We start from the raw sequence: 12500 nt of genomic DNA, 5'->3' as shown, positions 1-12500 counted from the left end.
TTCTCCAGACTGTGCCTTTCTCTTCTAAAGCACATTTTGGGTTGGGGGGTTGTTGTGATCTCTGCAAAGTATCTTCACATACACATACAGATATGCACAGTCCTGAAGACATTTTTAACTCTGAATTAGACTGCTTTTAGAAGATGGAATTATAGTTTCTTTCACACAGTATTAAGCCTGAGACTGCAGACTACCACTATGTACCACAGGATTCATGTCTCCAGTATCTGGCCTCATAAATAGCACAACTTGCATTAACACAAAGGTCAGGAGTATTTGTGATTCACTTGTGCCACATTATTTTTTTGGGAACCACTACAAAAAAAAAAAAAAAAAAAAAAAAAAAAAAAAAAAAAAAAAAAAAAGAAAAAAAAAAGTAGACATAAGACTTGGTTGCTAACACACTTCTTTTCAAAGAACAAAGTAACACGGTTTGTTTCATCTTCTAAGTTTGTCCTGTTTTCATTAGAGCTTCTCCAAGTTAAAAGAGTAGGAGACGTATTTTGATGAATAACCAGGAAAAAGAAACAGAAAACAAACCACAGTACCTTCAGGGTTCCCTGCTCTCACTGGAATCATAGATGTTTATTAGCTTCTCCATCACATCTCTAGCTGATGCAGAATCACTGACTGTAGCAGAAAGCACTCTTGGGAATAACTTGCTTTCTCTTGCTTAGCAACAAAAAGCAACAGCACAGGCCTGCTTCTGTGTTTTACTACCCATGCACAGTCTGCCAGCAAATCTGTCTGTAATTGCTGTCTAGTTAGCAATTATCCTTTCAGACTGGCATCTGGTCATACCTGAGCATAAGCAGGACTTTTGACAGGTCTTTTTCTGAGTGTAAAAGAGTAGGTTAGCTGAAAGTGATAAAGCTCTTGTCTTTCTGCCCTATTCCATCATTGCTGCTTTACTCGACCATGATATGGAGCTGTGATGTCATGCTGCCTAATGGCTAAGAGAATTCTTTCCTCTGTTAAATAAGGCAGAACACTAGTAAAAGTTTGGGATAGTCTTCACCCTCCTCCATCCTTTCCTCTGGGGCTGCCGTGTGTCTCCATATATTGGTCACAGATGTTGTCATGTGCAGATTATTAGACTAATCCATGACCTCTCGGTCACCTTAGCCTCCAGTATTTGGATTTCCACCACAGCATCTCTCTCTCAGTCTGTTTGTTAATCTAACCTGATGGAAGACAAGGACCAAATAAATCAAGATTTAAGCGTGTCGAGGCAGGGGAGGCAAAGCCTGCCCCAACTGCACAAGGACAGCTTAAAAATTAAATGCACTTCATAGTGCTACAGCTTCTTCTGAACAAACCCACAAGCATATCCTCACTGCACTGCAATTTGGCCTGGCGAGCTCTTACAATCACAAGCCTCTGTGCTCCCATTACGCTCACAGTGAATGAGCCAACCTAAAAATCAAGCAGCAAAAAAAATGTCATCACCACATAATATTCCCAGTTCTTGACACCTCATCATTAGCTTCAGTGGTTACTGACAGAAAAGCCATATGGCTTTCAGCTTATGGAACCTTTCCTTCTGTTTCCTGCTGACCCAGTTTTGTTTCCCATTCTCTGCTGACCAGAATTTTTCTAAAGGTCACAACTGAGTCTTCGATCTGCAGTACCAGAGCTGCAGCAATAACAATAGCAGCAACCATTTGCTCTACAGCCCATGGAATACTGACATAAGCACATAATCCCTGATCTACAAACAAACCCAAAATGAAACAGAAACACTCACTAGTTTCATCTTCACATCAGGCATAGCCTGAGATACCACTGCCAAAGAGCAGAGTACAGAATAACTGGAGTACAAGTAAATTAAGAACTTGTATGTAAATATTTTATTCTCTCATATTTTGCAAATCAGAAAGCAGTGTTGGTAATAAAAATAATACAGAATTATTATTTTTCTTCCAGTCCACACTCATATATTACCAGGTTTTCCGAATTTCAGATAAAACTGTCTCTTATAGTCTAAACATAACATTCACTTTAAGCATATTCTGTACTTTTGCCTTACTTAATATTATTCTTCCGAACTATTTACAAATATATTACAACCTTTAGACCTCAAAGCAAAGGAGTATTTCAATAATCAATCTGACATAAGGATCAGTAGCTCCTACATAACTTCAGTGTTTAAAGAGAAACTATACACGCAGTGCGGTAGGTCTGAATAATTTATATCTTAAAAAAAAAAAGCATTGAAAGTTTCTGAGTACAAAACTTTCGCATTGCAGTGGTACCTATGGACCTGCCTCAACTGGAGGGCAAGAGTGGGATGTGATGTCGCTGTGCTTGTACAGAGCCTCATCCAAGTCCAGCGCCTTGCTCCTCAGCTTCACCGTCATGCAGCCATGGTAGGATGCTGTGACTGGAGTGGAGGTGACGTTAACATCTGTGCCAAAGGAAAAACAAGCATCTCTGAGGGCATCTTCTACAAAAACACCCATTGTACCTACGCTACGTGATCGCCTTCTAGAGAACTGTACTCATACACAGAAGTGGGTGCCTGTCTTATTGTACCCCACGTAGATTTAAACTAAATTTTGAGCCTGAAGAATCTGTCAGCATGCGCTTAATGTCTTCAACACTCAGCAAAGGAATCATTGAGATTGCTGTCCTGTGTGGCAGAGCTAAAGGACATCCTTTGAAATGGATTTGTAAGATACAATCTGGAATTATTACGAAGATTTTCTTTGTGTTACAGTTGCAAATCTGGTCAAATTTTCTGTTATAATTAGAAATGGATCTGTTTGAAATGTGGTCCTGTAAAGAACAAAAGGTCTTTAAATGCCCATTCACCTGGTCGGTATACACAATTGCCTGGACAAACACCTATGCATCATATAACTCACATCATTTAGAACTTATTAGAATTGAAAATGGCACAGAAGAGAGAGTAAATACTTATACGTTCCCTCTTTAACTATTTATTTTGCATCTACAGTGTTACCTGTACTTAGTATGGAATGTCATGCATATCTTGACCCAGGATTCTTCATTGCGAACAGACCGAAGAGATTAAGCATGACTACTGCATTTTGCTTTTTTTTATCCACTGGGTAATGAATCAGGAAAAAAACAATGTAAAGCCAAATTCATTTAGGTCTGACCATTTGATACAGTTATTTAACCCAGAATGATGAATCCAACCATGGTGCTGAAATGTTTATTCATTTGGCAAAGTGACAAGGTTTCTCAGTGCAAGTGCTGGGTTCCACTCAATGACAAAAGCAGACCAGAGGCAGGAATTCCTGCTTCTCAGGAGAACTGAGCAAAAGGGGAAAGCATCTACATCCACAGAAGCCAAATGGGTCCAAGAGCCATAGCTATGACAGATACCACTTAGCTCTAGGTAATGAAATCCGTGCTTCACCCAGTTACTCTGAGCTAACAACAAAGAACTTGGAGCAGCTACAGAACAGGACTGAGTTTATATATTTAAGGGCAACCTGAAGCAAGCAGGTTGCATCTCTTGCTTGTACAATGGCTGGCTCACAATGCACCCTGGTGCTCTGGAGAAAGCTGTATCTGGGGACTCAGCATTGATAAGCGAGCCCAGCCAAAAGAGGCAACCCCCTGACTTCATGACTCAGGTGAAAGTTTGATCTTTCAGTTTTAGAGCAGAATTGCAAACTGACCCGTGATAAGAAGCTAAGTTGCTGAAAAGCCAGAAAAATGTCATAGCCCCTTGGTTGTGCCCTAAGTACCCTCTGCTGGGAGGAGATATGCAAATTGTGGACTGCTGTGCTCAGCCTGAAGAGGACGTCAACCAGAGGGAATCACCATGTTTCCCAAGCTTCAGTCAGACAATTTGAGGCCACTCATGACTGCTGGAATGAGTCATTTTATCAGAGAATTTCTATACCAGGAGCCCATACAGACCTGGGAGTCAGACCATGAGATTAGATTTTAGAGATAAAACAGCAGAAAACTCTGACACATATCTTTGAGAAGCTGGGAGGCCAGGTGCTGTGTGCTATGGCATGAATGCTATGTCCTCATGGCAACCTTCGGCCAATTCTGACACTTCCTATCAAAGTCTGCTGTGGAGTACAGATGAGAACTGAGATCTCCCCAAAAGGAGAACTTAGGTAAGAGCACAAAGCTCATACATTCTCACCTCATTAACATTCAGAAAAACCATCCCTATTGCTGACCAGTAAGACCTTCTCTTCCTATTTTTGTCTCCCACTGTCTTCAAAGGACACAATTACTCAGGAAAAAAAGAAATGGTCAAGAACACTCTCACATTTCTGGAGATCAGATGCCTGTGTTGCAGAAAAAGCCTGCACAAGCAGAAACATAGAATGAGGTTCCTGTTTCAATGAGCTGAGACAGTTTTCCTGAATGCCATCTCTTCAAGGTGAGGTGAGAGTCTGAATGCCCTACTAGGAAACTGGCTTCTCACCTGGCAATCCTCCCACGTACGTCTTCACCGCTGACTGCAAAGAGCTCTCCAAGATGGACAGGCTGTCCTCTAACTCAGAGGTGCTTAATTCACTCTCTCCTTCCATCCCATCCACCCTCAGGGATAACTGGTCTTTCTTAAGTAGGATGTCCACAGAGTGTTCCTTCTTATCGCAGAGATTTAGTGCCAGTCTGGACACAACTGTGTCCTCCACAGCCAAGATGACAAACTAGACAGTAAGGGAAAGAAGAGTAAAGAGGAAGTGAGCTGAATTATACGTACCCACACTTACACAATGTCTGGAGTGTCACCTAAACTCGTCTGCTTTGTGATTATTGCTGAGCTCCAGAGAATGGAAATCCTTCACTTATGATGTTGAACAGCTTTTATGCCAGAAAATTTTAACAAAATATGCTGGCATTCAAGTGACCAGTTCCATCTTTTACTTAGACTACATTTGCAAAGAGTTTATGAGAACTGTCCAACACAGATCCTTAACAGGCAGGACTTCAGCACTCCAGCCCCAGACCATGTACTGAACTGGCAAGTGCAAATAAGCAGGCATAACTTGACAGCTGTTTTGTGAAAATGACTACCAGGTCCCCCAAAATAGCAAGGAGTCTTCTGTAGAAAAATGCTCAGTCTGTACCTGTTGCTTCAGTTTCTTTGTGGAGTGATAGTCGATCAAAGACAATGATAGAGGGACAGATGCTCCTTCTGTAACCAGAGCAAGCATCACACCAGTATCTGTTGCTGGCTGAATTACAGCATTTACTTCTATTTTCCAACTTGTTTTGTTTTCATTCCCTGAGGAAGGTTGCACTACAAAAAGAAAACAAAAAAGACAGACATAAGAATAACAGGTGAAATGGTAGAATGCGCAGTTTCTGTCAGTAGAAAAGGACCGATGGATGAGCACATGGACTGCTACATTTCTTTAAGGAAAAAATGCCAAAGCACCTGAAATGTAATCAGAGAAGAAAGTGGCATCGGTTTCCTCTTTTTACTTTCTGCAATCCCTGCAGAAATACTGCTCTTCAGAATGTCAAAAGACAAAGTTCAGTTTTTTATCACAAAGGGAGATTTAAATTCCCATGGCTGTCAAGCCATGACATTCAGAGAACTGCTGCAAGGCATGGCACCCAGTTCTGGCATTGTTCTTGACTGTCAAAAAGTCACTAAGGCATCTAAGTCCAAATCTGACATACGCTTCTATAAAAGCCTATATTAAACTGAAAAAGCACACTACACTGATCAGCAACTAATCACCTCCTGATCATCACCCTGTCAGAACTGTGTGATGTTGTGTCTCAACTGCTGAATATGGAATTAAAATTGCTGGCATCTTCCTTATTGACCCAGTGCCCCTGTAATTCAAAAACTGATGCTGGCTATGAGGACCACTGTCTCTGCAGCCTTCCCACATGTATTAGCTACGCTGGATCATCATATTTTGCAATACTCTAAGTATAAAAGTAAATAATCTCCCCAACAAAAGAGGAGGATTACTGCCTGTAGGTGAAAGGATATAAAAATGAAGGTGCTGAAGACTCATCTGTGTGAAACGCTCTCATCTGCACTTTGTCCATAATTTGCAGCTTTTGAATCTGTATGGTAAACAGACTGGTAAACAGGCCAGGCTGGGTAAGGCCCTGGGCAACTTGATCTAGCTGTGGTGTCCCTGTTCAGTGCAGTGGAATTGGACTAGACGGCCTTCAGAGGTCCCTTCCTACACTAAGGATTCTATGATTCTATGACAGACAGCTGACACTACAACTTGGAGTTCTCCTTGTTCAGGAGAATGGACAAGGCTGGAGGCAGCTTCACTGCTGACAGAGGGATTATGAAGCTTCCAGTGTTGCAGCTGAGCTGGAGTCAGCTGAGGTGTGAAATGCACTGTTGGAGCCACACACAGAGAACCAAACTCATGCTGGCCATGTCCTTACTAGCTAGCCACGATAAATAAGCCTTCCTTTGCTGTGAATCACAAGTTTAGCCACTTCCTCACCATCCTCAGCTAGCAGTCTCTTCTGCATCAGTCAACACTGAGCTAGGCATACCTACGGAATTATAACTGTTTATTAACCACATACGTTTAACGGCAGGAGAACAGTCAGAAAAAAAACCAACAGAAGTACTTACTGTAAGTAAGATTAAATATAGCAAAACCTCGGCCAGGATAGAAAGACCCTCGTCCTGCTACAGCAAAGCACTGCATCCTTTCATTCATCTTTATGGTCTCTTGGATAGTGCTGTCCTCCCCATTCAGCCAGTTCCATGCCCGCAAGCAGCCATCCAGCCGAGGGTTTATCTAGGAAGAAAATCACTATCTCACACCTTAAACTACTGTTGAGTGAAGAATGGCTATTTAAGGTGCAGAGGATATTATGATATCGAATAGGATAAATTACTTTGATATGCCAAAAACATGGAAATCAACAGGTGGCAACCCCGATACTGCAGCCTGAATGGTTAGTATTCCCCATGAAACTGCTCTGGGCTCAGCTTGTTTCTTCAGGACTGAAGGGCACTGGCTAGGGCAACCACTCATTTGGTTGTAATGATTCTGTTGCTTCTACATGCTGCAATTGCATTACTGCAATTAATTCTAAAGCTTTATAGCTAGGGCTTTGTGACTGCCATAGTTCTGCATTGTGAGCACTGGAGGCCAAATGGAAGGGTAAATAAATCCTTTGTGTCATTGCAAAACAGCCTTCATGAGACACATCATGTTGGGCTTGGTCACGGTAGAAGCTGTGTTCTGGCTTAAGAAAGGGGTGGCTGTGCATGCTATTCTGCACACCTTGTTCCTTCCACCTTCTCGTGCTGTTATCCTGGATCCAACTCCAGCATTAAAACGCAAGGTAATGTGTAAAGAGAAGGCTCCCTGCAAAGCGCCTCAACCAGCAGCATTCTCCCCAGTTAACTGAAGCAGAGAGAATTAAGTGTCTGAGCCAGGATAAAAACCTCAGGAGTTTTTGGCTCTTAACCATATATCCAGACCACACCCCTGGCTTAGTGCTTCAGAGAAACACTGGCCCTGAATGACTTCATGAGAGGAACAGAAGCCTGCCTCAGCTGCTGCGCTGCCTGTCCCCGAACCACAAGCTTGTCACCTCGTTTAAAAACAACGAGATGCCAAATTGAGTTTCAAGGTGCCAGCTCTGTGTGTGGTGGACATACAAGACATCCCGAGCAGCAGCCATTTCAGACATGCAGCATCATCCAATCTCATCCACAGAGTGCCCTAACTTTCGTTTGTATGCTCTACCTACTTGAATTAGAAAGAAAAAACAGACTCCTGTTTTCCTTTGGGTCCTACAGCACCAAAAGAGTAAAAGTCAGGAGCAACACAGCTGTGATACAATACCCATGAAGCTCAAACTTTGGTCACAATACAAAAAGCCACAGGGCACAATGTTATCCTTGCCCAGTGCTGTCTCCTGGCATGCCAGGGCCACTCACTATCTCCAAGACAGTACAGTCACTGCTAGTTCTCAGGGCTTTGCCATGTGCTCAGGTCCTGTGGTATCCTAATTCTGTAGGCCTGGAGTGGAATACATCTCGCTCAATCTCACCAAGAGTTTCAGCTTTGCTCCTGGCTTCGGCTCTCTCTATACTCAGTGGAGAAAAATCTGTATCCAGAAGGTAATAATGCTGCCTGTTTCAGGGCACGCTGAACTGCTCTCAGAAGGGCTCTACATTACCCCAACACAAATCAATAAAATCAAGCCCTACAAAATCAAGCCCTACAAAACAACAGAAGTGATCGTGCTGTTCTTACCGGCACAATAAGGTCCTTTGTTTTGAAGGGAATGCCTCCTACTGTCAGGTTCAGCTGATACAGTCCTTTGTCTAGGGTAAACAGGTCCCCTGACACAGCTATTTTCATAACTGCATCCCTGTTGACCTTTACAACCAAACTTCTCTCAAGTTCTTCAACAGAGATCTGAAGAAATAAAATCGTAAACAGAAAACATCAGTATGAAATGAGCTGCAGCCTCAACTAAAGGACAGACACCACAAGCAAAATCCCCAGGATGCAGAAATATTGTGTGCTCCCAAGGTTCTTTGTTTACCTGTCAAGTTACGTTCCACCTTCAACAATCTGGAGTTCCCCTAATGGCAAAGACAGCCCGGGTACTCCAGAACAGCATCACAACTAACTGAACGGATCAACTACATGACATCTGCAGGTTGCTCTAAACAAAATTTAAATGCAGGAACGTGTTATTAATGAGAAACTTCCTACTGTGACAGCTTGTGAAAGGAAAAGTTGGAAAGACAGACAAGAAGGTGTCTTTGTTGGCCCAGTGAAGGAAGCAGAAGCCTTCCAGCCACACTAAGTGTAGTTGTAGAGTGCTGACCCCCAAAAAAGAATAATCGAATATGTCACGTTGGAGAGGGTCATAAAAATGTGCAATAGGCACATTTTCTTTCAGAAGGCCTCTGCGAGTTGTATCTCCACATCTCCTAAAAGCTGCTTTAAAGAACAGTCTGTCCTCACTGAAATTTCAAAAACTTGCCACAATTTGAGTGGAATTGCTTTACGTGGGATGTCACACAGGAACAACAACCTGTGACAAGTTGCATCCTTACAAAGGAAGAGACCAGGCTGCACAGAGAAACACTACGAAGCTGCCAGCTCCATGGGGAGAGAGGAGGAGGAGAAGCCCAAGGCTGACACCCAACAGCCCGTGGTAACGGCTCATCCTGCTGCAAAGAGCATTGAGTACTGTGCCATAGTCTGCTTGGAGACTGCCAAGAGAGAGCTCGATGATCCCAAAAGGTTTAGCCAGAAGGGCATACAATTTTGATTTTTGGCATCCTGTCTTGGCTAACTCTGTCTGCTCCTTGCTCAAAAGCAAGTGGGCAGCTCAGCAAGGGACTGGGCTACAGACAGTTGCTGGGTAAGAGCCAACGATGAATCTGCTTGGGATTGCTTAACTGTCAGCCTGAATAAGCTGTTATTTGTGCCAACCATACTGTCCACATACTAGTACTAAAAATTGCAAATAGGGAAATAAATGATGATTTGGGGAGTGAAATCAAGATAAACAAAAGGTGACTGCATTATCTACTCTCGTCAGATCATACATGCCACCTCATTCAGCTGGATTACACACGCATCACTGTATTAAAAGCTTTTCCTGAGGCTTGCTCTTTTGTGTTTTCAATGCTGGGAATAATCACCTAGAAGTAGATTAGGACAGATCAACATCAGAGAGTATACCTCAGTAGAAATATTGGCCTGAAGTTCCCAAAATTCTTGAACTTTTGTTCAAGATCAAGAACTGTTGATTTTTTTTTATTTGCTTTTAAATAGCAAAAAAATAATAATAATATTTTTTTTTCTCTATCTGCTGAAAGTTAAATAGGAAAATTACTGTTTCCTCAGATCTGTGAAGTTCCCACCAATACCCAAAATCCAGGTCAAACCAAAACTAAGGGCTCCCAAATGGCACTTGAGTCTGGACTGTGACCAAGGAGGTCTGGGTTGTGCTTCACTGAAGATGAAGTTGAAAAATGCATGAGAATCCACACTTGAAATATGTGGCTTCATGGAGACAGGTTAAAAGCAATAACCCTTCCTCAATAGGACTTCCCAAATTCAAAACCACACCAGACAAAGGAAAAAGGAGAAATAGTCCCATTTAGCCCAAGGTAACAGCAGCACTGCTGGCTGCAGTGGCACCTCTGTCCCACCGCGTGACTGCTGGTCACTAACACAGACACCACAGCACCCACAGGGCTATCTGCTGGCATTCAAGGAAAGTTGGGACAATGGTTTCAGACATAAGGTTTGAATGGTGGGCGGTGCCGTGTGGGGCCAAGAGCTGGAATCTATGATTCTCATGGGCCCCTTCCAACTTGGGATATTCCATGATTCTATGATCTCTACAGAAAAGCAAACCAATCACACTGCTGCAGCAACTCAGCCAATTCCTTGGGTATGACAATGCATGGAGATAAGAGCCCTGGCACTGAGGACTGGCAGGAGACCAGCAACTGTACTTGCTGCCTGAAAACGATAATTACTTTTATCAAACTCCCTTCTCTCCCTGCAGGAAGCAAACACAGCCTTTGTACTGTTTACTCTGCAACTCCCAAGTGTTTGAACATTTTGCACTGCTTGAAGATAGAAAATATGCTTCTGATATCTCCCACCAAAACTAGTACAGGAAAGTTTGTAATTCCTTCATAATGCGGTCTGGCACTCAATAAGTACGTTACACTCCTGTCTTAAATGGCTTAGCATGGTAATAACAGCTTTTTGCAACTCCTAAACCATCTGAGTGGCATCAGTTCTGCTTTTTACATCTCCTACCAGCATCTTCCCTGTGCAGGCAATTAGATTCACCATACTGCAAATTAGCAGGACTAATCTTTAATTCAGAAATAAGTACTTCAAGGCTATCCCTACCTGCCCAGATACAGCATGTCATACATATTATTTACAGCTTTGCTGAACCTCTACAGATCCTATTTGGAGTCTAAAATTCTTTCAATGGCAGTAAAGGAACTGAATTAAAAACCACCTTGTTCACTGGAAATATTATCAAATATCAGGAGCTGGCAATGCATGCACTTCTTTCATTCATTAGAATCAAATCTTTTCCCACCTTTTTTCTTTAATATGTAATTCTATTTTTCTTAACGCTAAGAAAAGTTAGAACAGAAAATGATTGAGCTACTCATATCTGTATGCCTTCTATGTGTTGCTCAGCCTCTAACTCTGCCTTGCTGCTCTGTTCAACTTCCACAACACTATGTAAGTTAACAAAGAACTTCCTACCTTCTGCCCAACAGACACATCAACTTAAAAATAACACATCTAATTAAATGAGAAAAGACAAAAAAGGGGAAAAGGCATATATAAATTGCAATCTAATTATAGATCCTGCTACAGGACTCTTTTTATGAGCCTGCCACAAATGGTAATACTCTATGATACTTCCTGAATCACCAGGAGATATTCTGAGAGTACCAAGAAAGTAAAGCCTCACCAGCTCCAAGATGCAGCGCATCTTCTCTTGAGGCTGCTCGGATTATGTTATTAATAAGCAGCAAGTCACACCATTTCTAACAGACTCCAATATATTTACAAGGGAAATTGAATGTTTTGTTTATAAACAGGCTTGAAGAGTTAAAAAATGCATAGTGTAGCATAGTAGATCTGTCCAGGCCCAGAGCTGAGCCCTGTCACTAAACCAATGAATAACCCATAACAAACACACGTATCATAGGCAAAACTAACCCTCCTTGGAGACTTCCTTAAAAGATCTTCCTCTTTCTTCCTGCCAAACCCCAACTAGAAGGCATCTTCTCAAAGTAACATCAAATGCAAACTAGTGCTGCTATCTAGTTTACACTGGATATAAAGTAAGATTTGACTTGTTTGGAAAACCATCCCATTCTCACCTTTCCACGGACAATGTGTGCAAGCAGAAGCTCAAATGAACAGGCTGGAAAAGCATCTTCTCAAAAATACAAAGAGTACACAGAGTCTAGCCAGCTTAACAGAGCCCAGAAGGAAGAAGCAAAGAAAGGCAAGCTCCCAGAAGCAGTCCATACTCACCGTCTGCCACATGCCATGGTTGATGAGCGGTCCACTGCTGGTCACGCGGCCTATTCCGCTGTATTTCAGCTGCAGCTCTAACCGTCCTTTGCGCAAAGCCAAGACTACCCAAGTGCTGTCTTGATGGCCTCCAGCAAAGAAAAGGATACCTTCAGGATCAAAGGTTCTAAAGTCGAACTCAGCCACAAGTCTGACCGCACAGGTGTCAAGAAATAAATTAGTTATGCAGAGTTCAAAAACCACCAGTACTTTCCATACAGATAGCATCAGCTCTAGCAGTTACTGTCTGTTAAAACATACTAGCTTTTAATGCACTCTTGAAAAGACTTCAGCTGTGAAGACGGATTTTAAAATGGCATCAAGAATAAGAAATACATTACTGTATTTTAGAAATTATCTGAGGAGCTCTGTGGTCATGATCGCCTTTCTCAATTACTGATTTGGATAATGTTTTGCAAGACAGGACTCCATAATTCAAACAAATAAATATGGTCATGG

At 42.2% G+C, this 12500-nt stretch overlaps 1 protein-coding gene across 1 annotated transcript in view; it reads right to left on the bottom strand.

Annotated features, from left to right (window-relative positions):
* Positions 1-1827: 1827 nt before the first annotated feature.
* The window catches only part of GAS6 (growth arrest specific 6), a 37596-nt gene continuing 26923 nt past the window's right edge, over positions 1828-12500 (bottom strand). Inside the window, exons 10-15 of the mRNA XM_048960244.1 lie at positions 12003-12192; positions 8208-8372; positions 6566-6734; positions 5073-5245; positions 4424-4652; positions 1828-2407 (exon numbers count right to left, since the gene is read on the bottom strand). Coding sequence (XP_048816201.1) covers positions 2256-2407; positions 4424-4652; positions 5073-5245; positions 6566-6734; positions 8208-8372; positions 12003-12192 — 1078 coding nt within the window. The 3' untranslated portion in view covers positions 1828-2255. The remainder of the gene's footprint in view (positions 2408-4423; positions 4653-5072; positions 5246-6565; positions 6735-8207; positions 8373-12002; positions 12193-12500) is intronic.

This window comes from Lagopus muta, chromosome 1, assembly GCF_023343835.1.
Source record: "Lagopus muta isolate bLagMut1 chromosome 1, bLagMut1 primary, whole genome shotgun sequence".
In the NCBI taxonomy this organism is placed as follows: domain Eukaryota; kingdom Metazoa; phylum Chordata; class Aves; order Galliformes; family Phasianidae; genus Lagopus; species Lagopus muta.
The sequence above is the reverse complement of the archived record's forward strand: the minus strand, read 5'-3'. Positions and strand labels throughout refer to the sequence as shown.